The sequence below is a fragment of the Dermacentor variabilis genome, chromosome 4, assembly GCF_050947875.1.
Source record: "Dermacentor variabilis isolate Ectoservices chromosome 4, ASM5094787v1, whole genome shotgun sequence".
Lineage (NCBI taxonomy): Eukaryota > Metazoa > Arthropoda > Arachnida > Ixodida > Ixodidae > Dermacentor > Dermacentor variabilis.
The window spans coordinates 149665299-149691606 of NC_134571.1; the positions used below are offsets into that span (position 1 = coordinate 149665299).

Sequence of the window (26308 nt, forward strand, 5' to 3'; positions counted from 1 at the left end):
CACTTTGTTATCGCATTGAATGGTTAGCCTTCCAGAGGAAATTTTGACCTTTTTTACGTGGTAGTGCCTACTGCGACAGAGTATGCTCTTTGTTCGCGAAGGAGAACAAAAGTACGAATTTCTCAGCACTGTAGCACATAGAAAAAAAAGACTAATAAGTACATTTCTGAAACCGCGACAACATTAGCTGCCGAGCGCGGATCTGCAAGCCATTGTGGCTAGCCCCTTCTCGTATTCTATGAAAATGAACAAAACCTATTTTTGCGCCTAATAATATGATTATAGTCATCGTCATCACAATAACCTAGGCACTTGAAAAAGGTGTATTTTTCGTATTGCAAACAAGCACCTTTGATTACCTTTGTTTCACATACATTTAACTTCTAAATCTTCATACTTGCCCCAGTAACTAGCTACGTGCTTAGTACTGCAACTAGCGTAGCAAGACTTCCATGCCTTCTCATCCGCCACCATAACGTTCCACACGCCACTGTCATCGGTAGTGCTTAAAATAAAAGACAAACAGCTTGACCAGTGCTGTAAGCTATACCATACTATAGTGTGGCATTCTAGTGAAGATACGTGAGTTCATCTGCCCTCAAAAGACTACTCAAGCAAAAATAACTTTCTCGATGAAACAACTGGCCTGAAAAGGAGTGTTGAGAGGAAAGCGTACATATCATAACAGGCAAATAGGTTACATACAAGCCAGCTTTCCAATAAAATAAACGATTTCAATGTAACAACCAAGTGTTAGGTAAAAACTGTGCGAATCACGTTTTCATAATACTGGCGTGCGCAGCTGCAACGAAGAAATTGATGTTTCTGCGAAGCCGTCACACGAAGTTGGCTTTGTCCCTGGAAAGCTTCCTGAACTTTTGAATAATGGGACGCATATTTTGGCGAAAGCAAATCAGGTGTCCTAGAGGGTACGCGAGGATTCGAAAGTGGATATTTTCGAAGGAAAGCTTGCAGCTGGACTTCCTGTTGCATTGTCAGGCGCTTATTTTCGAAGAAAGTGCACGGAAACAGCTGCTGATCAACCAGGAACTGTTTTCTAACATGACAGATTAGAGTATTGTTTCATGTTTGTGCAAAGCTTCCAGCAGCTTCGTTTACATAGCTGTGAAACCAGAGCCACTTAAGTACGCTGCTACGTAGTTTCGAATGCCACTCTCTTCCCCATCTGTTTTGCGGCAAGGTGTACCCTATTGATAACCAGCAAAGTATTAGTGCTCGATAATGACATACACCATCGCCTTTGTCTAAACTCAGTTAAGCAAACATAGTATACCACTTATCATGAAATCAATTCTCTTGTCTCTCGCATACCTTGCATCAAGCGTTTTTCGTAAGTAAGAGTCCGTCTTCCAAAAACCTCGTCTGGATATGCCAGGTTAGAGACGCCTGTGAGATATGGTGGCGTCACTGTATCCCTTCACGTCAGTGTAATTTGTTCTCTGCAGTTTTTTTTGACGATTGCACTGTAACATGGTAGCTTCAGAGTACCAGTTGGTGTGTTTGTATGCTTGAAATATTGCCTTATATTTAAGAGAAACGGGTATGCACATACTTACCTGAAACATTTTGCCGAAATTTACGCTTTGTTCAAGTTTCATAATTGCATAAGGTGGTGCCACTGTGTTTTCAATAGAAAGCAATGCAAAACGTAATTTGAATTTTGTTCCCTCATGGTTATGTCCTTAACAACATTAAAATACGCACAAATGCGAAGGGCTATAACGTAGGACGCAAATATTTTCCTTTCTGCGGTCTTATTTGAACATGCACGCAGATAGAGCAAGAAAAGGGACTGACTAAACGAAGAAATAACTTAACAAGGACAGAATGAGTTAGTATACTTTAGGCACGATGTTATTCAGAAGTTCCAAAAACATTTATTAGTAATCGCACTGGCGCTCTGTATGGACTATACTTCTTTCCAATACAATGTAAAAATATATGTACATCGTAATTTAACGGCAAGAAAAATGTGGTTATAGCGAGGGAGGATGGGTTTGTTTCATAAATCGGAGCTCATATGTAGCACCATGACATGATGACGTGGCATTTCAGCCATCAAAGGAATAAATTAAGAAAGTTCTATAATTAGGCGAGGATGTTGGGCTCATTGATAAGGCAGAGGTAGTAGATATATACGGAAAGCTTTATTTGTAGTCTTGATTTAGACAACAGTAGCCGTATTGCAGGTGCAACAAACTGCTCTGTGCTTTACTTTGTACTTTACGTGATGAGCAAGTACGGACGTGCTTCAATGCAGTCAAAGAAGAAGAACAATCCATTACAGCCATTCATCTCAGTAATATTACACGGCTTGTCAACTAAAGAAACGACGAAACTTTTCGAAACTGTTTGTGCTTCCAAAATGTCTGCCGAGCCCTTTTGTGGCCAATAATGTTCACTTCTACCCTGCCATCTTTCGAAAATATTAGAGTATAAGGCAATATGTCAGAATATTTGGTTATTCGGTTGGCCACACAATGAGTCGCACAGACATGCCGGCAATATATCACAATGTACTTAACTTGTTTGTGACAAATTCGGTTTCCTTAGCGACGGCTGCAGTTGCGCCCAAATTCCTAGCTAAACTGACATATTTTCGCAATGGGCCGCCTGAGGCGTATCATTGAGTTTCTCGTGAAGAACAACCCTAAGTCAAGAAAATATTCAAAGGGCATGTGTCCGCGTGCGCAACGGGAAGTTCTAGCGTGTGATTTTTTTGCTCTCTCGATGTACGGGATACTAATCGCCTTCGTCATGCTCAATTCGCGAAGTCTGTTTGAAGCTATTTGCCAACAGGGTGGGATACATCTATTTTATAACATCTTATTTCGATGAAAATATTTTGTCAGGCTTTTGTAGCTTTTTGCTCCTGCTCCTGTTTGTGTAGTAAAATCAGAAATAAACCCACACCCTCACCTTCATTCAAAAATATTTAGTATGATAGTGCAATAGTTTTGTCCAACATCCTGTGCACCAGCGCTAGAATCTGGAAGACTAGCCAGGCGACCCCTAATTATTGTCATTTAGAACACAATTTTCACATATCACAAACAGATATTGAATTCGTGCATTATATTCAATATGAGATTTGAGGCGTCTGCAATACTAAGTGCTTGGCAGAATTTCAGGTGTCATCACGGAAAAAGGCTAAACGCATCTCCACTCCAGTTCATTTTAATGATCACTTTCTCTTCTACGTTGAGTGCGCCGTGTCTTGAGTGAAAGAGGAATTCTTGCATTTACATTAAAAGAGAACAACTCGATTCTTCAGCGATGATTACCTTGTGTTTAAGTTATCTTGCCCACACAGAACTCTTCGCTTCAAGGTCTCAATGCGGGAATAGGCGACATCTGCGTAAACGCTTCCAATTTAAACACCTTTTTTACAAAAGAGTAGTTCACTTGGCATGGCTCAATAGTTCATTTATAAGACATATTACAAAAGCCAAACGTGGGGAGTAGTCTCCAACACGTACGCGCGGAAAAGTACTTTACCGCGCTGTTTTCGGTGCAGCATATGTAATTTTTTTGGCGTATCACAACCAAAGTGAACGCACCGAGTCCAGTTTAAGGTGTTCATCATGCTGACAGCAGCGTATTTGTATTCGGACACTTGTTTGAGAGGTTTGTTATGAGTGTCATCTTGAGATAACAGGGTCATGCTTTTTCGTGTAATTCTCATAAAGCTAATTCGCTAGGATTCAGTTTCATTTGCCGTTCCTTCCACCTATTTTGTCCAAACGATTATTATGCTTTTTTTTCTGATCACATATAAGTTCTACCATTAAGTAAATAACTGTTTCTTCTGCGTAAGCCCTAATAAAACATCAGGCGAGAAACCATTACATTTGTCATTAGTACAAAGTGAGAAGAGCGTAGCTCTTTGATGGAGCCCTGGGGAACTCCTGAGCCGACTGCTCGTCTCGTACTTGTGGCGTCGCTGTAGAAAACAACCTGCTTTCTCTGTGACAAATGAGCTGCCATCCAGTTTATGCGCATATCGTTTGGCAAACTCAGGTTCAGTTTATATAAAAATTTGGGGTCTGTAACTTTGTCTAATGCGTTTCTAAAATCAAGAAAACAATATCCACTTGCCTTCTAGTGTCTAGCATTGCTTACTTTAACATATTACTCTAGTAAGAACACTTGCGGTTGAAAAACATTGTCTGAAACCATGTTGGAGACTGCCAATTAGTTTGCGCTCTCCAAAAAATTCAGTAAAGCGTTTAGTTAGTAAATGCTCTATCGTTTTACATTGTGTACTTTTTTAAATATACAGGTCCTACTTTCAATCTACTTGTAAATCTAGATCATAAAGAATCAGCCAGCTTGGGTGAAATCGCGAATGCTTTTCTAAACAGAGATGCCGAGTGGGACTCCTAATAGCCTACTGACTTGTAAAAGGTGTCTATTGACTGGAAGAAAGTTAGCTGCTATAAATGCTATAAATAAATAAAATAAATAAAGTGAATAACTACAGTTCTGCACTTATTTACTTTATCTTTAGCACCCTCCTTATACATCGCTATAACCTTACCGCATTAAGAGCACCACTAAATATATATCTTTTTAAAAAGGATTCCGGATTTCGTCGTAGCCGGCTGATTCATTATCATCTAGATTTAGAAGTAGGTTGAAAAGAGCCAAGAAAAATCTGTAATGCGACAAAGCGTTATCATCATTCGTAAACACTGATTCAATATAATTCTTAAACTTACAGACAATTGGAAACATTGGCAACAACCGGTGACAGTGCAATTAACTCTTGTTAAATAAAGATTGCTAGCTTTTTGAGCGGACAGATAGCGCCAAAATTCCTGCGGTGTTGTTTTAATGAAACTCGTTAGCGACTCGTTCATATATGGTTCTCTTGCACCAGCCAATTCAACTTTGAATGGATCACAGAGAGCATCGTGACGTCGTGATTTTTCTCCCTTCCTCTACTTTTATTATGATTCACACGCATGCACTTCGGACGCCTCATTCATATTTAAAGCAGCGCCAAAAAATACGGACAACGGAGGGCACAGACGAGCACTGACTGCCAGCAACACCTTTATTGAAGCCTGCGCAAATATATACAATTCTCAACGGGCGTAAAGGGAGTGAATGAAGAAAGGGAAGGCGAGTCATTTCCGGTCAACTCCTGCAATGACAGGTCACCATTGGAATATGAACCTGGCAACGTTTAACGCTAGAACGTTATCTAGTGAGACGACTCTAGCAGTGCTATTTGGGGAACTAGAGGGCAGTAAATGGGATATAATAGGGCTCAATGAAGTTAGGAGGCCAAAAGAAGCATATACAGTGCTAAAGAGCGGGCACGTCTTGTGCTACCGGGGCTTAGCGGAGAGACGAGAACTAGGAGTCGGATTCCTGATTATTAAGAATATAGCTGGTAACATACAGGAATTCTATAGCATTAACGAAAGGGGGGCAGGTCTTGCTGTGAAACTTAATAAGAGGTACAATATGAAAGTTGTACAGGTCTACGCCCCTACATCCAGTCATGATGACTAGGAAGTCGAAAGCTTCTATGAAGACGTGGAATAGGCGATGGGTAGAGTGAAAACAAAATATACTATACTGATGAGCGACTTCAATGCCAAGGTACGCAAGAAGCAGACTGGAGACAAGGCAGTGGGCGAATATGGCATAGGCACCAGGAATGGCAGAGGAGCGTTATTAGTAGAGTTTGCGGAACAGAATAATATGCGGATAATTAATACCTTCTTCTGCAAGCGAGATAGCCGAAAGTGAACGTGGAGGAGCCTGAACGGCGAGACTAGACATGAAATAGACTTCATACTCTGCGCTAAACCGGTCATCATACATGATGTGGACGTGCTCAGCAAGGTGCGCCGCAGCGACCATAGGATAGTACGAACTCGAATTAGCCTAGACCTGAGGAGAGAACGAAAGAAACTGGTACATTAGAAGCAGATCAATGAGTTAGCGGTAAGAGGGAAAAACTCCGTTAGACAGGATACCAGTAAGCTATCGCAGGAGACGAAAGATCTGATAAAGAAACGTCAATCTATAAAAGCCTCTAACTCTGCAGGTAGAATAGAAGTAGCCGAACTTTCGAACTTAATCAACAAGCGTAAGACAGCTGACATAAGCGAGTGTAATATGGATAGAACGGAGGAAGCCTAAAAGCAGTGAAGAAGAAACTAGGAATTGGCAAGAATCAGATGTATGCGTTAAGAGACAAAACCGGCAACATCATTACTAATATGGAGGAGATAGTTCAAGTGGCTGGGGAGTTCTACAGAGATTTGTACAGTACCAGTGGCACCCACAACGATAATGGAAAAGAGAATAGTCTAGAGGAATTCGAAATCCCACCGGTAACGCCGGAAGAAGTAAAGAAAGCCTTGGGAGCTTTGCAAAGGGGGAAGTGAGCTGGGGTAGATCAGGTAACGGCAGATTTGTTGAAGGATGGTGGGCAGATTGTTCTAGAGAAACTGGCCACCCTGTATACGCAATGCCTCATGACCTCGAGCGTACCGGAATCTTGGAAGAACGCTAACATAATCCTAATTCATAAGAAAGGGGACGCCAAAGACCGCTCAGCTTACTGTCAGTTGCCTACAAACAATTTACTAAGGTAATCGCAAATAGAATCCGGAACACCTTAGACTTCTGTCAACCAGAGGACCAGGAAGGATTCCGTAAAGGCTATTCAACAATAGACCATATTCACACTGTCAATCAGGTGGTAGAGAAATGTGCGGAATATAACCAACCCTTATATATAGCTTTCATTGATTACGAGAAAGCATGTGATTCAGTCGAAACCTCAGCAGTCATGGAGGCATTACGGAATCAGTGTGTAGATGAGCCATATCTCAAAATACTGGAAGATATCTATAGCGGCTCCACAGCCACCATAGTCCTCCACAAAGAAAGCAACAAAATCCATATAAAGAAAGGCATCAGACAGGGAGATACGATCTCTCCAATGCTATTCGCAGCGTGTTTACAGGGCGTATTCAGAATCCGGGACTGGGAAGAATTGTGGATAAAAGTTAATGGAGAATACCTCAGTAATTTGCGATTCGCTGATGATATTGCTTTGCTTAATAACTCAGGGGACAAATCGCAATGCGTGCTCACTGACCTGGAGAGGCAAAGCAGAAGAGTGGGTCTAAAATTAACCTGCAGAAAACTTAAGTAATGGTTAACAGTCTCGGAAGAGAACAGCAACTTACAATAGGTAGCGAGACACTGGAAGTGGTAAGGGAATACATCTACTTAGGGCAGGTAGTGACGGCGGATCCGGATCATGAAACTGAAATAATCAGAAGAATAAGAATGGGCTAGGGTGCGTTTGGCAGGCATTCTCCAATCATGAACAGCAGCTTGCCATTATCCCTCAAGAGAAAAGTGTATAATAGCTGTGTCTTACCAGTACTCACCTACGGGGCAGAAACCTGGAGGCTTACGAAAAGTGTTCTACTTAAATTGAGGACGACGCAATGAACTATGGAAAGCAGAATGATGGGTGTAACGTTAAGGGATAAGAAAAGAGCAGATTGGGTGAGGGAACAAACGCGAGTTAATGACATCTTAGTTGAAATCAAGAAAAACAAATGGGGGGGGGGGCATTGGCAGGACATGTAATGAGGAGGGAAGATAACCGATGGTCATTAAGGGTAATGGGCTGGGTTCCAAGGGAAGGGAAGCGTTGCAGGGGGCGTCAGAAAGTTAGATGGGCGGATCAGATTAAGAAGTTTGCAGGGACGACATGGCCGCACTTAGTACATGACCGGGGCTGTTGGAGAAGTATGAGAGAGGCCTTTGCCCTGCAGTGGGCGTAGCCAGGCTGATGATGATGATGCTCCTTGCGAATTGTATATATTTGCGCAGGCTTCAGCAAAGGTGTTGTTGGCAGACAGCGCTCGTCATGTGTCCTGCCTTGTCCGTGTTTTTGGCGCTGTTTTAAATATAAATGATCCGTACCAACTAGCTCGCATCCGAACGCTTCTGAGTCTTCAGACGGGGCTTCGTGTGAATAATTTTTTGCGAAACCCATTGTTTCCTTCGGTAATTTTTTTAGAGCGCAGCTCTTATGTGCGCGTTCCTACGCCGAGCGTCGGCTTTGTCTCTCAACCTGGCGAACGAGCACAGCGCAGGATGAAAGGGAAAGCGGAGAGCAGTAGGAGATGAAAGACAGCGATAGCGAAGAGAGCGTGAACAGCAAAGTGGAGGAGGAAGTTGTGGCGTAACGATAAGGAAAGAAGCGAAGGAGGATAGGGGGAAAGCGTGAGAAGGAATACGTAGTACCGCGGCCAGACGGGCTTCGCGTCGACGATGGCTGAGAGATGGTGCCCGAGTAGCGTGCATCATCTGTATGGAAACAAAGCGCTGCATGAGCGGCAGCCTCTCTGTGGCGACTGCTGTGATCGCGCCCACGCGTGGCCTACGCGCCACCTCTCGCGATCTCCCGATTGGCGAGGCGGTCGCGCCACACGTGGCTTCCTTTGCAACGTGCCACATGAGAGAGATTGTCCGCGCCAGCCAATACATGCAATGCACCTCAAGCGGCCGATCGCGCGGCAAATTTGCGCGTATTCGCGGGCTTCTTTGAAGCTCGGAAAAACACTTTTAAGTAGCACGTAATGGGCAGCCGACAGCTGTACAGGCAGTTTCCTTTTTTTTTTGTCGCTCTACAATTTTCTCATGAGCACTTTTGCTCTAACTATAATAATTGAAAAGTTGATTAATAATTAAGACTAGTTATCTATTGAGCCCGAGTGCGAAAATATGTGTAAACCCAAGAGACGGCGGACTACCTTACCTTGCTTTGGTGCAGCTACGGGACGTTCTATATATTTAATGTTTGGCTCAAGTTACGTGAAACACTTTGAATTTTGTCTGGAGGAATAATGTGTGATTTCATTATTTTCACTTCGGTTCTCCAAAAGATCGATATCTTAGTTTACACGACCCAACATTTACGGGTTTCTTGAAGATATTGTGTCCTGTCTTTTTCGCATGTCTATATTTATCGTCAAATACTTGCAGCAAATGCAGTCGTTGGACAAAGCGCAACATCTCCGCCTGGTAAGCACATACATGTTTTTTTACAGACTGTTTTGTGGAACTTTAACGACAAGGTTCTAAGACTCGGACCCAAGTATATATATATATATATATGTGTGTGTGTGTGTGTGTGTGTGTGTGTGTGTGTGTGTGTGTGTGTGTGTGTGTGTGTGCTTGTGTGTCACTATATATTTCAAAGAACTCTTCTTACTAGCAATATCTTATGTAGCATATTGGTTGGTACAGCGTTATTATTTCAAGTGCGGATAATATTTGTACGCAAAATTGGCACTTGCGAGATAGTTCTATATATACGTTCATCAAATATTGTTAAATCATTAATTCAAGGCACATGTGTTGATTAAAAATTTGGAACATGCGAGCAATGAAATCATGCCTGCTAAGCTGGAATTGAACCACTTTCAATATATCCGTCTGCAAATTTTTCTAAACTGCATCAGCTATCGCATTATCGTGAACTGCAATATGCACGTTTATTACTTTGTTCCAAAATATATAAATACAATGGCAATGTATTTAGTACTGCCTTTGAGTGCCGATTATTTCTGAAGTGGTGCACTTTTTAAGATTTCTTGTAAGCAGGCATCACGTTACTACTGCTTGGCTTTTATTTCTCATTTCCAACATCTGCGGAGATGTAGCGAACTATAAATGTAATCAGTGTTTATATAACTAGGTAATATATGAGTATATGGTAATATGAGTATTGGGAATATGTGCCAGGGTAGTTGTCTCTTTCATATGTTTACTTATACAGGTACTACAACAATATGGCAGGCAATCTTTAAAACACCTGGTCGAACTAAAGGAACCCATATATTGTTACGGTGCATTTGGGTAGGACTGTGACGCAAGAGAGAGACGAAGAGGAAATGGTAGCAAGTAGAAGTGATGCTCATTCTGTTGCCAAGCGGAGACAGTAGACCATTTCTTGTCTCGCAGGCGTTTCTCCATTATAAGAAAACGACTACTCGAAACCCCGCTTCGAAAAATTGGCCTAAATTTATCAGTGCCGGCGATCCTATCCTTGGGGCCTCCATTATTGGGTTCAGTCACAGAAATGTTTGCTTCGCAATCCAAAATTACCAAATCGAAACCAATCGATTACCATGTTAGTGGGGTTGTTCTCCCTCCCCATCATAGCTTTTATTTCTTATCTATTAGATATCTTTATACACAGTTTTATTCTGATTTTTATTTTTCCGCGCACAAAACGTTCACTTTTTCAGCTCCAACGTTTAAATTGTCAACTCCCTTGTTTTCATACACGTAATTAAACACCAGTTCGTGAAAAATCCCACAATGTGGGTATATGCCACAGTCGCTTAGGACAACGAAAACAACAAGTTATACCACGGAATGCGCCCATGGCGCCGTTCGTCGGGCTCTTTAAGCTCGCCAGTTTGCCTATGATCGACCTACAGCGGCTAAGGCATCACGAAAGATGCGCTACTACAGTAGCAACCGGAACCACCAATTTTATCTCGCAATTCTCGTTCTTCTGTCTCCATGTCGGCCTGTCCAAGAAACTGCTGTCGAGCTATATCGGGCCCTCCCCTGTATTGCGAAGATTAGGTCACTTAAAATATAAATTCGCCCCTGCTGAAGACACGCGGTGCTGGTTCCAACTAGGAAGTGACGTCGTCCACGTGGCTCCTTTAAAGTCATACTGTTCATCTTGTTCGCTATCGTTCTAAGAAGCGCTGGGACGTCGCTGAAGCCCCAGGGGGTTAAGCTGCATTTGGACAGTATCCTGCGTGCAAGAGAGAGACGAAAACGAAGTGTTAGACTGTCTCTTGGAGCTGTGACATTTGTACCTGCTTGCGCAATTACTACTAACTTTCCCTATGTATACAATGCATACATTCGTGCATCGGGCGTTGTCTTCGTAACAGTATGTATGCGCGCTTGTCAATATCTGTGTACACATTCCTTTATCATCGTTCCTTCAACAAGCATCATAGATTGCCTTCGTCTTCGAGACCATGGTCCGTGATCGTATCATCTTCTGTTATTTAACATTAGCATTATCGCATAGATGAGTAAGGACGTACAGATTAAATATAAACTGAATTCGGGCGAGCATCAAGTTTTGCGAACAAACCGAATAGGAATAGTAAGTGCCAACTATTTCATCGAATAACGAACAGCCAAACGTTGAAGCATATATTTAGACTACGCATATTTACTTCGATATATTTACTTATGAACAATCTACTCGCTTGGCGCTCTTTGGCTATACCTGGCCCTTGCGCCAATAAACGCCACACATTCATTCATTATGAACAATCTTCTACTTGCTCAATAACTGGTTTACTGAAGAGCTGAAAGTTGTGGAAAAATATAGCTGCTAAAGGACATGTGTGCGGTGAGCACAAGTAAATAGGTACTTTCCGAGAAGAACGTAAGATCGAACTAAACCAGTCGTCCTTTGATCTGCAAAGGAGAAAGCGATAGTCGGGCAAAAGCTGCACAGAAACACTTTTACAAAGCGCATTGCCCCTTTCTACAGTTTCACCGCATTGAAACTACTACAGTGCAAGTGCAAAACAATATGGTCAAGCAGGCCGACAGCAATTGCTGCGCTTGCAAAAATGGCATGAATAGAAAACATAGTGCGCTTTGCACATAATATCAAAAGTGCTTTTGGTAATAAGCACATACAATAACCGAAAATGCAGCATGAGAACAAAAGCAGAGCACGTATATGCGACTATCCGCCTACTAAAGTTGAAAAGAAGATGAAAACAGTGGCAATCACTCATTCTTTGATTAGAATACGCATAAAAAAGAGGAGGGCCCTCACCGTTTTTTCCAAGCTGTTACAGAAGAGAACGCAGTCAAAACGGCTTGAGACACCCTGCGATAAAAGCTAGGGCAAGAGAATGACAGGGAATGAAGTTTACTTAAATTCCTAGACGCTGACAACTATACATGATCTCACAGGGTAGATTAACTGTATAGCCGTGTGGCTATAAAACGCCGAAGAACACAGAGGGAGCGCACACGTGACAAAGACAAGTGGGTGCACGAACATTCCTGAACGAAACAAAACGAGAAATAACGGCAGGGTTACGAGAAACAAAACTTTTGTACTAGAAATTGCATACAGAGGGCGCACATGGATATCACTTTTAGATTTAGACCAATGTAATTGAAGCTGCTTTATATATTTGCATTGCGGAAGAAATCTGACCGTCGATCGTGGTCGGTATAACATAAACGTACCACGCATAGATCGTTAAAACACGTATTGTAAACAAACTGGTCCCACGTCAGCATAAACAATTTTATACTGCGCTATTGCATGTAATCCTAGCTGATAGGCATGTACGAGCTACACAGAAAGGGTATATGGTTTCAACGGGAGCTATTTTTATAGTCAGAGAAATAATGGTATACAATAACCTCATATTGTATATTTGCAGTGGCATGAAAGGCAGGCTTCTGGTACGTGGCCTGCCTGCGCACGGTTGCATGATGGTAATGGGAGCGTCCTCGCATTCATCCGTCGTGACAGCTACCGCTTTGAGACGCTGTTATTGAGCTGCTGCATCTTTGGTCGCAGCTTCTACGGTCAGAGGCAATGCCGAACATTGCTCCGGGTTCCGAACGCGTTGATTGAGGAAGTGGCCCTCGAAGTACCGGTCGGCTTTCGTGTAAGCGTAAGACACGGTGCTAAGGGGGAACACCCCCCACCCCCCATACCAGAGTGTAATGTAGTGGCGGGAATAACCACCTCCCATTGAATGCTCAATGGATTCTTGAATATCTGTTTCGTTATCCATTAATACCAAACAATTCAGCAGCGCAATTTAATGCGTATGCGTGTAATACTGTGTTCAAAGTATTGGTTTAAAGAGTAAAAAATACGCTAGGCGATCTTTTATCCTCAAATTTCTCCGTTGTCGTTGCCGACAGGGCTAACTGAATGTACAGACGAAAACTGTAAACAAACAAAAGCCAGCACGGAGACCCCGCATCTCCCTCCGTCGCTTGTTTCATGGCTTCAGACACGCACCGCCTATTTCGAGAGCTGGCCACTTGCGCTTGCGAATGAAAGAGTACCGCCAACTAGCGGCCTGAGCCACTCAGGCATACATCAAACGGCACTTGGGACAGGGCTTCAGCTTTGAGCTTCCGAGCAATCTAACTAAGTTTTCTTTTATGTTTGAACCACAATTCGAAGCTACGATGTCTGAAGCTTGTGCTTAAGTCACCATTTACGAACTTTCGGACGCAATTTGCTTTGAAATATTGAACCATTCAATAAGCCACTTGTGCTTGGCGGAGGGCCTAGAAGAATGAGGACGTATGCTGCGCTTACGCACACATGCGCGCGCGTGTGACGTACGTTGTTTGTGGTGGTTGTGCTTACCTAACGTCGTCTAGCATCAGTTGGGATGGGGTACTTGTCTAAGGTTGGCAATAGCTTCGCTATACATATACTTTCCAAAGGTACAATGAAGACGAATTATTTTTCGGAGATGTACTTCAGCATACAAAAAGTCAGTACTACCACACACATTAAAACAATAATGTTATATAGGCACTTATCCAATTTGGTAAAATATGCCGGCGGGAACTGTTCTGATATTTAGCCACTGTGCCGCAAGCGTATTCTGTATTTTAGAAATTCGTTCTGGGCTAGTTGGTGCATTGCTTTGAAGAACCAAGTGCCTGTGGTTCTCTTTTTCAAGGCGCAACTTGGTTCTTCAAAGCGTATTCAGTATCCTGGGACCAAATCAGGCTTTTTCTATAAAGTTACTTTTAATATTAGTTACTATACTTACCTCTTGATCACCTTACCTTTAGTTTTGAAAACAAAGTAATACGTTTAGTACAAAAAAGGAGAGGTTGAGTTTTCTTCGAAGAAATCCTCATATCGTTATCTTCAGACCATTTTTTTGTTGCCTTGAATTATTTGCAACGAATGCAACCTTACCTGTTAATAGGATTGTGGTGTCATAAGGGTAACTTATCCATTGATTGCAATTCAAAGGGAGAAAATATATCTCCTTTAAACGATGAATAAAATCAGGCCCACTATGCTACTTTTTCCGACACCTGAAGTGTTTTCGTTAAAGTTTAAGTTATAAATTGGGCGCCTGTAATGTAGCTTCGAAAACAACATGTCATTTTCCCTTGCACGCACGAGATATTTTGGTAAATCATGGCAAAAATCTCATTGTGCACACAATTGATTATTTTGTAAAATCAAGATTTATACGTACAGCTACCTTCTTTATTTTTTAGTAGACTAATATGAATTTTTTTCCCTGGCAATATAGTTAGTTTCATAGACTTACCTTTTCGTAACCATATTGCGAAGGCAATATCATTAGGAATTTGACTAGAAATTTTTGTTGAGGAATGTGCAACAAAAGAAGCCGGGAACTGAACGATGTATCCATAGTGGGTGGTTGGAGTCGACATGCAAAACACTTGTTCAATCGCTCACTAGCTCACTTACCGCCCGTGTTGTGCATGTATTCTCTTCCGCTGTCCCCGCCTTTATTTGTGGTCAGTATGATAGGAAGTAAACACCAACTAGGCCAAACTGGAGTTCTTCTTTTCACTTACAAAGTCTCTCGACAGCTTGTTCGTTCGTTTGGTTGCTCGTTCTTTTATTCGTTTGTTCGCTCACTGGTTCAATCATTCAAGCATTGTCTGCATCGACAATCCCTGTCGATGGTTTTTGCATAACTTTATGAGCGCATCGGTTCCCTTGCAAAAGAGGTAGTGCTATGATCACTTTATCAAAATCCAAGTTTTATCAGTTCATGAATAAAAAAAAACATGTGCGAACAGTCCTAATTAGGTTTCAACGCTTCATGTCTACAGTACCTGCCGCACAAATACCCCCACCTCCAGGAGAAACTCCTACAGCAACTTCACCAATACCTGGAATAGGAGTGTCCCAACATGGTAAGCTTGTCGCTCTAGGAGTATTATATAAATAAAATTTAGCTGATGAATTTCGAGTTAGATTATACACGGGAGGGCTATATTACATTATGTGGAAGATGAACAGTGTTCTTATTGTTTGCGACACAATTTCCTCTGCTGCCTCACACCCTTACTTCAATGAATAGGTGAAAGCAGTTGAATTAGCTGAATATTAGGTACGTAGTTAATGTGGTGTAAATTCACATGTGTAAGATAATTCTGAACGCAGGCGGACCGTTATTGCACCATATGTGAAATTCCTAATACGTACTGTTACCGGATTAACGCTGTATTAAATAATTTCCCAAGAAAGAAAAAAAAATATATGGAAATATATGGCGTATGGATGCTGCTCCGGAGATTCTATCCTATGCCGTCTTGCCTGACACACCAGCATTGTAGCAAGCCGTTTAGCAGGTTCTTCGGGAGTCTGTTGGGCAAGCCTAGTCCGCATCTTTCGCTGGTCTTCTTGAGCTCTTGCCTGGCGCCTGCCGAGAACTTCGGGGTTGGTCGACTCGTGCACGGCCTCCTGCCACTTGCGTTGCTGCTCCATCCTTCCCGTTCAGCAATCAGGCTGTCGACCGCCCAAAAAACCCGGTACATTCATAGCCCATAGAGTCCGTAGCAAGTGGCAGACGAGGTGAACCCAGCGTTCCTCCGCCTGCCATACGCCTCCGCGACGCCCCACCTCCTTTGTCCTCACCCTTCCGCTGCGCACTCCTTCTTACCTTTCCCAGCATGCACTCCCCCTCTCCAGCTCCAGGTGTCCTCCTCCTTCGTTTATCGCTTCACTCTCCTTTTTTGGCGGTCTACTTTTATCTCGCCTATTTCACAGAGGAAGACGAGACACGGACGCTTGCGCTTAAAAAAATTGTTCTCGATTATCCAAAGAATATGTAACCACCCCTAAAAATAAGCATGCCATGGAACGTGATGGCACCAGGAGGTCACATAAATCAAAGGTTGCTTTTAATAGGGGTGATATTTCGGCGAGAAAACTCACGTTCTTGCGAAGTGTTAACGAAGAATGCAACTTGTTGGCGCTATGTGGAGCAGCGACACAGTTTCCGGCTGCCACACGGCGAGCATGCATCATTTTCAAATGCACTGTTACGTGCACAGAAATAGTGATGATACCAGCAGTAACAACAGTGATTAAGGGACAGCCCAGCATCAAGCTTTCAAGAATTGTTGTACTACCTCACAAATTATTTCAAGGGATCCTTATTGCGATAATTTAAATATGTGCAGCCCAGTCGCCGGTTATCAGTGTATCTTTTAAGGATTTCCCACTGACCGACCAGGAACACCTTTTATGTCTCGGGGTATCATTACATGCATAGAAATAGGGGTCTATAACCGTTTCAGCATTACGCCCAGAAAAAACTTTGATACTACATTAGAGATTTCAGATTCCTCTTTCTTCCGCCTCTATCTCGATGGAAGAGCCACAAATCCCTGTCTACATTCAGCTTTTATGGACACGTACCAACAAGCGCCCCAAGCGGGCCCGGTACGAAACTAGCGCGTTTTCAATGGAACAAGCGGGTTTTTCGCTAATACCAAAAGCTCCAGGTCGATTATTGAAAAAGGCAGGTGACAGACCTGTTCTGGAAAACAATCCGCACGAGCCAAATGCAGTGATCACGCTATGGCACGTAAGAATTTTGTTCCCACAGCGGTTAAAGATTTAGTAATGGAAGCCTATGGAAACGACGAAAATTTGTACTCGATTTTCGAGGCACCAACGATGCCTGTGATAAAACTACGGCGTCTATCGTAATACCCAATGCAGTGTATGTATTCCGGAGATTCAGCTTTCGATTGAAGACTATCTCGACTCTCCACACATGGCGTAACACTGTTCCCAAAAGAGATTTTTGTAACACTCTCGTGAAAATTCACGTTGTATCTTTAAAACCATGAGCCTACCGTTTGCCGAACTCTTGGAAGCCCTGGCCGAGTGGTAGAATTGTGTTCACCTACAGCCCCGCGTCACGGCGGCCGCGGTTCGATTCCCGCTCCGAACATTTTTTTAAAGCCACACAGGACCTACTTTTGTAGTCTCTCACTAGATGGCAGAAACACAAAACCCAAGATTTGCTTTCGGCTCTTGTTTTGAGCAGCGCAGTTTCATTTAAAGCTGCATAGCACTTAGCTTTATAGTCTCCTACCAGATGGCAGAAACACAAAACTCAAGATTTGCTTTCGGTTCTGGTTTTCCAGTGGTGCTCTTGAAATATCACTTTTTGTATTTTTGCTTCCTAAAACGTAGCAGTGTCGTGCTCATTGGTTAAGTGATTGTTTTTATGAAGATTCTATTGATTTTACATCATAACTAGAAGCTTGCGCATGGTTTTGTGTTATGCAAAAAAAAATTTCGTGCTTTGTAGCGTGGAACCTGGTATAACAAAATGGCTATTCTTATTGCGTTCTTCTGTAAGGTCCGTTTTCTGCTGTCCTTAATGACACACACTCTGAGCGAATCAGGTCCACCTTGGCCACAATACCACCCGGTGACCAGTGCCATTCCTATGCAACATTCGTGTGAAACAAAGGGTCTGTTAGGCTGAGTCTCTGCCAGAACGTTAATTATTTCTAAAGATTCATCCAAATAAGAAATGCACCAACTATGAGAACATGTGCAGCGTCTGGATTACTAGCTACTATTAATGTGTTCCCTACAGCCAAGTGGTATGAATCCGTAGGTGTGGCCGTAAAAAAAAACCATTTGAGTAAATGTCCCGTGCTGTGTCTGCCCCAGTAGCTCTACACAGAAGCTAGCTTGGCTAGCCGTCAGCATTTAGGATCAACATATGGCGTCCCTCGTTCGGTGCGTTTGCTTTAAATGCGCAGCATTCTTTAGCGAGTGCCCCAGCAATTTGGTTGCAAAATCGTGCAAAATCGTGTCTGTAACTCCAAAAAACTTGACGCATTTCCCATATAAATACATAGGACTTAATAAAAAGGGTTGGGGTGGCCAACTTGAAATTGGAAGTGGCGTCAGCATAAATTTGGGCGTGATATAGGGATGGGCCAAGCTGAATTTGGTGGTGATATGGAAGTGGCCCAACCTAAATTGGGGGTGAAATAGTAGTGAGCCAAGTTGAATTTGAGGCTGATATGGGAGTGGCCCAACCTAAATTTGAGGTGATATAGGGGTAGATAAGCCTAAGTTTGAGGAAATATGGGGGGTGGGCCAGCCTGGATTTGGGATGATATGGGGATGGGAGAGCCTAAATTTAGCGGTGGTATGGGTGGTGGGCCACCCTAACCATGGGGGTGATATGGGGCTGGGACAAGCTGAGTCGAGGGTGATATGGGGTTGGGCTAACCAAAATTTGGGAGTGATTTGCGGTGGGCCATCCTAAATATGAGGTGATAGAGGGGTGCGCCAGCCTAAGTTTGGGGCTGATATGGGCGTGAGTCAACTTGGATTTGGGGATAATATGGTAGTGGGCCAACTTAAATTTGGGGGTGACTTGGGGACGGGCTAACCTAACCATGGGGGTAATCTGCGGCTGGGCCAAGCTGAATTGGGGGGTGATATATGGGTGGACTAAACTTAATTGAGGGGGGGGGGCGGTGATTTGCGGTAGGCCATCCTCAATTTGAGGTGATCGAGGGGTGGGCCAGCGTTAGTATGGGGCTTATATGGGGGCGGGCCAACCTAGATTTGTAGGTGGTATTGGAGTGGGCCAATCTAAATTTGGTGGTTTGTGGATTTGAATCTGTGTTTGGCTGTGACATGGGGTTGGTCCTACCTAAATGTGGCGGCAATCTCGGGGTCGCCAATCTGAATTTGGGGGCAATATGGGGGTGGGCCAACCTAAATTGTGCGGTGCGCCAACTCGAAATTTGGGGGCGATTTATTGAAATTCGTGGGTGGACGAACTTCGAGATTAGGGGTGCTCCAATTGAAATTTAGGATTAGGCCAAGTTGAAGTTTAAGGCTGGGCGAAATGAAAATCGGGCGTGGCCGACTTGCAATTTGGGGGTGGGCCTAATTAATGTTTGGAGGTGGGCTTATTGAAATTTGGTAGCCTGTTTACGAATAGTTAGGCAACACCAGTGGTGTTTCTGCATCCTTCTCATGATCGCAAAGCACGTATAATAAGAATTGTTAGTCAATACCCCTGAAGGTGAGCTACCACTCGAGCCTTCCCAGCCCACTGGGCTAATAATGTCACAGGAGTGCTCTCATCGTGACGACTGCGGCGTTCAATGTGGAGATCCACTAGAACTCATCGCAGACCGAGCTCACCATTTTCACACCGATGTTATCGCTAACACTACTCGCTCGTGCTAGACGCAACACAAGTTTACAACGATCATAATTCAACTTTCAATCGCGCGCTTGTCGACACGCTCTCAGTGCACAATTTTGCCAATCATCTGGATAGGAACCTTGCTGGATGTTTTACTGTTATGTTGAGTCCTTTTTCATTAAGGCTCTCTCCCGCAAAGAGAATACATTTTTTGAGATTGACGAGGCAAGCTAGTATATAACTCATACGAAGCAAATGTATAAACGGTTATAGTGATTCTTCAAAAAAATATAAGTAAATAAGATTTCAGATGGTATTGTTTCGACCGGTCTTGACAACGATTTCTTCCAGCCTGTCACAGTGCTTTGACCAAAAACGTAATGATTTTGCTCAAACGTGTTGACCCAATACTACATGGGCTAAGTGTACAAAAGCACGGTGCGTGGTCACAGCTTCAAAGCCAGTCTATTTTGTGTACTGTTGTTGATGTTGTAGTAATGTGGAATTTTCCTCTTCATAAGAGCATAGAAAGAAAAAATATTACAGTTGGTGCGCTAAGCGCAAAGTAAATTGGAAGATGGAAACCAGATACATTTCTAATTTGCGGGTTGGTCTTCTCGCCTGCAAGATCGCTGTCCGATCACTTCAACGAATTTTGTTTGTGTGCAACCGCAGCAAAAACGTCGATACTACCGTTTCATTGCGAGGACCTTTATGCCCTCCACACACACAAGCACACCAGATAATTTGCACGGGCACTTTTATAAACTGATATTGTTTTGCTAATTTCAGTGTCGCGAGGTGTCTGCGAGCGCAGCTTTTTCTTAGTATCAATCCAGTGTTAGCAGTGAGAAGCAGTTCGGTCGACCATACCCATGAGGGCATACTAGCCATTGGAGCGCTTTACTGTAGGAGAAGTGAGGTGCTAAAAACTTGGCGTGCCTTGCCCTTTCCGCAGGTCGTCCATCTATTATGTTATGGTATTCTTCAACGTTGGGTACGTCAGGCTTCCTCCTCATCTTTTGCTTCACCATCGCGAGAGCGGACCGAGAAAGGAAGCGTTCTTCACAATCAGCCCCAGCTGTATTCCATCACTCGTAACTGCTGCAATTTGCATTCAGTGGCTGGACATGCTAACCACATCCTTAGTTTCACAATCGCTAGAGCGCGCCGAAAAGGAGGAGCTTTGGTCGCTATCACTACCATGAACCCATGTGAATGCAGATATAAGTACGTGCAGGGGCTGGGCATGCTAGCTTCTGCGCTACCACCTGCTGCCGCCACCTTAGATTTTCCATGTATGCCTGCTTCTTGTTTTCATCGCAGACGCATGCAGGAGAAACGCGGATAAGAAAAAAATCTCAGTGCCCTTCCACTCTGTGAAGAAGGACGACCACCAGAGCTGCGTATGTGGGCCCCTTAATGGCGAACTGCACCTCCGCCGCCGGTGGGCCCGCCATTGCACTATCTTTCGAATCGGCTCACGTATGGGGAGAGCTTAACGCCTGCTTCACCGCCGCCACGGGTCGGGTCGATTTTGCACTGTCTTCGGGATCGGCCCACGCATGGGGAGAGCTTAACGCCTGCTTCACCGCCGCCACGCGTCGGGTCGGCATTGCACTATCTTCGGGATCTTGTTCTACACGCGGACACGATAGTGGAGAAAGTAGCCCTTAAGAGGAAGCTTTACCTCGGGTGATTTGATTTAAATATATGTAAAAGGAGAATTCGTTTTTCTCGGCAACCACTGCAGCAAATTTGGCAAGGTTTGTTGCACTTTCAAGAAAAACGTAAAATCTAGGGACTGTTGGTTTCGAATTTTTGATTTAGGTAATCATTCGTTTATTGAAAATTGTCAAAAATAGCAAGTTTTCGGAAAACGAAACCAAGTTTACAACTCAGTCTTCCGGCAATGAAAAATGATATCACAATTCTGTGCATTGCATCTTACAGCACATCTAAACGGACAAAATTATTATATTACACATGAATCTCAGAAGAAAATTATAAATACGGAAATACAGTTTTTGCAGAACCCTTGTACACAACGTAATGAATTCCCGCAAGATATAAATCGACATTTCAGCTTTGAACGATCTAATGAATGCCGTATACAGAACTGTGATATCTATTCTTGTTGTGCAGCTATTAATTTGTAAACTTCGCGCTTTTATCTTTATTGCGCTTTCGGATCTCTAAAATTCTTCTAGCAACATTCAGGCACTAAATGCAAAGAAACTTCCAAAAGTCACGAGAATTTACCTTTCTCTCTAGAATTCAGCAAACTTCAGTAAAATCGGTCCAGGAGTTATCTGAGAAAAGCATTTTGGCGTTTTAGATCTATTTGAATAGGCCGCGCCGGAGTTGGGCCCGAGTTAGAACTTCCTCTTAACGGCTTCGCTATATAAAAAAAGGAAATGAAGAAAATAAATGCCTCAGCTGTCAATACCGCTGCCCCAGACTTCGTCACGATGGCACCGTCACCATCGGCACGGCTCCGTGAGCAGCTACCAAGCTGTTCACTTTTGTTATCTTCCTTTCGATCCTCGGCGGCAGCGCATTGTTTTGATGCCAGCGACGCGCAATATCTGCACCATCATTGCGTCATGCATCGCTTCTGCGACTAAGCAAGCTTTCGGCGGCACACGTTCGCTGCTATATTGACAATAAGAATTTAAACTGCTTGTCTTCGAAGCAACCGCGTGAATAAAAATAGAAAGCGGACAGGCCGGCCACAAAGAACATGCTCACGGGGCCATACTATTGATGACAGTATCACAAAAGGCCAGGTGCGGTCAGGTTGACTTTATAGGTTTGCAAGTTTTGGCTGACGGGCTAGTTGCTTCATTATCACAGAAAGAACAGCGCTTCAAGTTGTTATCGCAGATTGTGTGTGGTTCCTCCTTTGTGTCCCGTCTTGAAGTGCTGTTCTGCGACTTCACATATGTTCCTTTTCTGCGTCATGCCTCTGACAGAAGTATGTTTAATCAAAATTTCTTCGCGTGGCTGCATAATCTCGAGGACGGGCTCCAAGCTGCTCATTTCCTTTAGCAAAGTTAGACCAATTAGTGAAGAGTTAGTTGACGTTGCTTTGTTAATTAAGCACACAATTTCTCAACTTACTCCGCATCCAAAGGGTACTAGTCAGAACACGCGTATGATAAAATGTCACCATTGCTTGTATTGGGTTAATAGTTTTGTTTAGTGCAGTTAGAAGCAGCCGGCATATTGGTGGTGCGGTAGGCTTCTTATAAGTATGAAAGTATGGACAGGTTATCTTGGCGCAAATCAACTTTATGAATTCAAGAGGAAGCTTTAGCTCGGGCCCAACTTCGGCGCGGCCTATTCATATACATGAAAAACGCAAAAACGTTTTTCTGAGATTACCCTTGGACCAATTATAATGCAATTTGTTGCATTTGAGAGAGTAAGTTCAATTCTAGCGACGGCTGGAAGCGGAATTTCGATTTAGGGTCTGAATATTGTGGAAAGAATCCTTAGAAATTCAAAATTTCGCAAATAATAGACGCACGAAGTTTATAAGTTAATAGCTCTGCATCAAGTACAGATATCGCGCTTCTGTAAACAGCATCAATTAGATAATTCAAAGCGGACAAGTTTTCTAGGTCAATTTATACCCTACGTGAATTTGTTACGTTATGTATGAGGGTTCTGCAAGAGCTGTATTTCCATATTACTGAATTTTTTTAGATTCATGTGTAACATATCAATTTTCTCCGCTTTAGATATACTATTTGATGCAATTCAGAGAATTGTGGTATGTTTCATTGCTGAGTTACGGAGTTGTAAATTGACAGCCTCGATGTCTGAAAATTCTAGACTTTGCCAATTTTTAATAAACAATTGTTGACATCAATCAAATTAAAATTTGAAACCACCAGTCACTAGAAAATAAGTCTTCCTTTAAATGCAATAGACCTCGTCAAATTTGGCGCAGTGGTTGCCGAGAAAAAGGAATTCTACTTTTACATGTATTTAGATAGGAGCATCCAAGCTAAAGCTTCCTCTTAAGCACATGTGCCCAACCATGCACTTATGCCTTTACAATGGACTATTCTCAGCGCTACTGTACATCACACAGGGTGTGCGAGAACTTTGTCCACGCTCCTGTTTAGATTTCTGAGCGCTGGTGGCATCAGGCTCGGTTTCGTGCCGTCTTCAGGAATAAAAACGGCTGCCTAGGGGAAAGCATTGGAAACATTTCCAGTGTATTAGTAACATATGGATCAGTGCGGACATGTACGTTAAAACAAAAAGTACTGAAGTAATATGATGACGGTTTCGCTGCATCTATTTTGGCTCTCTAATGTTCAGATCTAAAAAAATGCTGTGATTTTGTGACAAATAATGCTGACAGGAAATACGAGCTCTGACCAGTACCCGGGGTGGAACTGGCCCCTGGAATACAGGGCTACATTGAACCACAAAATGCTGGTTTGATAAATACCAGTAATTGGAAAGCGTTTAGCTCTTGAATTTTCTGCATGTTGGCGCCGCTTGGGGGCTCTTTTTACCACGAGCACTATATTTCAGCTAATATTAAAAGCAACTGTAATCTATTCTTTCTTTCTAGGGGGGGGGGGAGCTTTTTCTAGCGTCTAACCACTGTTCCAAAGTTGTAGGTTAGATCAAGACGCACATGCATGTGTTTCTAATATTCAGTGTGTTGTCACGGATTCAATAGCGAAAGAGCGTTATCTCATCAGATTGCGCGCGTGAAGCCAATGCAGGCGCACATTGTCGATCACATTTGAGGACCTGAGATTGCGCTGCAATGTACGGGCATTCCAATCTGATGAATCGATGTCTTGACCCGTATATCAGATATAAAGGAAGCATTACAATGCGCGCAGCCATCGTTGTGCTTTGAGTGTTTTCCAGCGCAAGCTCACCTTTTATAATATGTTATATTCGTGACTCCCTCTTTTGGAAGTGTTTTGCTCTTCACAGCACTACAATGGGTGAGAGTGGAGACGTTCTCTATCTTAATTGAGTGAATACTGGGAAACTGACTTCATAACACAGAAAATTTAAATGCTCATTGGTCAGCTTTAACCTCATGTTAAGGAATTTCAATAATGGTATCCTTGGGATAGTTAAAAGCCTATCCGCTTGACAACGTTTGCAAGCTCATACCGACTTACAGGTGGTTCATATCGGGGGCCCTTAACATATTTCCAACCGTCAAACAAAGAGTTATTCCGAATGTTTCATTTCAGGAAGGCGTGTTACCGTCCTGTCTTTCATTCCCGTTCGAAAACAGGCGTAAGACGAAAGTGTTGCATGAAGAGCGTCGTTAGTCGAAACCAACGAGCTACCGTAACTCACATCGCCTATATCGCTGTCATTTAGGCTTAGATAAGAAATACATATTTTAAATCGACGCATCACGAATCCGAAATGAGCTGCCCCCGACCAGCCCAGATAGGTTTCTTTCATTTTGTACTGTGCGCTAGAGGCTATACAGTAGCTCACGGAGCAGAGCGCTAAGTGTGGATGTGGCAGAGATGGCGCTTTATATACTGTCTCGACACCCACCCAAAATTGCATGCCACGCTGCTGGCCATTCCTAGAAAATTGTATATGTAACCCCCAGCAATTTGCAACAGAGTAACATTGTTTTGCGATGGGAGAGTCCAAGTGAGAGACAGGTTAGTTATGGAGATGAAGATATTTTTTGAATACGTCTTTATTTCTGCGTTGAATAGGCCAAGCCTTGCGGCAGAAAAGGGGCGTTCTATAGGGGAGGGGGACCAGTGTTCTCTTCTTCCTCGAGGTGGAGTGGTCCCAAAGTCGGCTCTGCAAAGAGGCGGCCAGGCCCTTCCTTGTCCCTGAAGAAGTCCAAAAAAGCACTCCAAAGCTGGACTGAGTCCCTGAGCCCGATGTGCGATGGTGGGTCGAGCCACTCCTGCAGGGTGCCAGGTCGGTTCCCGCCCAGGGAGCGTAGTCTCCTTTCTCGGACGCTATTTATTTTCTGCAGCAACGTAAGAATGAATGAATTACTGCCTTCATTTATTAAGAAAAAGGAGCAGCAAGCATAAGTGAAAGCACGTCTCGGCACATTGGGAAAGAAACGAGGCACAAAGAGAGGAAAAGCTGGAGCCCGGGTGGCAGGTGAAGTCGCAGTTTAGGGTAGAGAGAATGTAAGCGAGAGTTGGTGACACCAGTTGAATTCCAGTGTAGATGTGTGATGTGGCGAGTAAATGCTTGGAGTCACCGCCTAGCATCCGTCCTTTGCGGTAGTATAAGCACCCGCCGTTCTTGGTAACAAACGTTTACTGAAAACCAATCTTGGCAATTACTTACTGGCTTTCCTTACTGGCAGGGTCGGTTGATTACAACTACGCTGTCGCTTCAAGTTACGACTATAACTTGACGCTTGCGGTTACGCTTGCCATACTCGGGACTCTTGCTGTTGCGGGAATACTATAAACATGGGTTTGCTGATCAAGTTAGAGAACAGACATTTTAGAGCAGCGTTTCTCGCCTTACATACGCTCAACACAAGCACCATTGCAGCATGTTACGGTGTGCGTCCCTTCAAGACAGAGACGCGAATGCAGACATAAGAACGTGTCAGAAGACAGGGTGCCGTCTTGGGCCTCGTGTCAAAGATATCCAAGCCAATAATATATTAGTACTCATGCTGTCATTTCTATGCAAAGAGGTTACATATTTAAACTTCTGCAGTGACAGTCCAATTCGCCGCCTACGGGAGCGCGTGAAGCCGCCGGCGGCCATATTGCTAGAGGAAAAGGAGGGCGGCTAGAGTACGTGGCCGCGGTATATGGCCCAGCGCTGCCTGTGCTTGCGGTTCTGCGAGGAAAAATAAAATTAAATCGCTTTAAGAAGTATATCAGTCCGCCGTTGCGTGTCGCTGTTGTCAAAAAAATGTCATGGTGGTGGGCGCCTGATGTTCTGTGCCTACTAAGTTGCGTGAACTGAAAAAAACAGTCGTGTTTCCTATTTTCATCATT

General features: G+C 43.4%; 1 protein-coding gene across 1 annotated transcript in view; it reads left to right on the plus strand.

Moving 5' to 3' along the window:
• Positions 1–1146: 1146 nt before the first annotated feature.
• The window catches only part of LOC142578008 (uncharacterized), a 42978-nt gene continuing 17816 nt past the window's right edge, over positions 1147–26308 (plus strand). Inside the window, exons 1-3 of the mRNA XM_075687437.1 lie at positions 1147–1351; positions 9055–9093; positions 14938–15021. Of these exons, the coding sequence (XP_075543552.1) occupies positions 1303–1351; positions 9055–9093; positions 14938–15021 (172 nt within the window). The 5' untranslated portion in view covers positions 1147–1302. The remainder of the gene's footprint in view (positions 1352–9054; positions 9094–14937; positions 15022–26308) is intronic.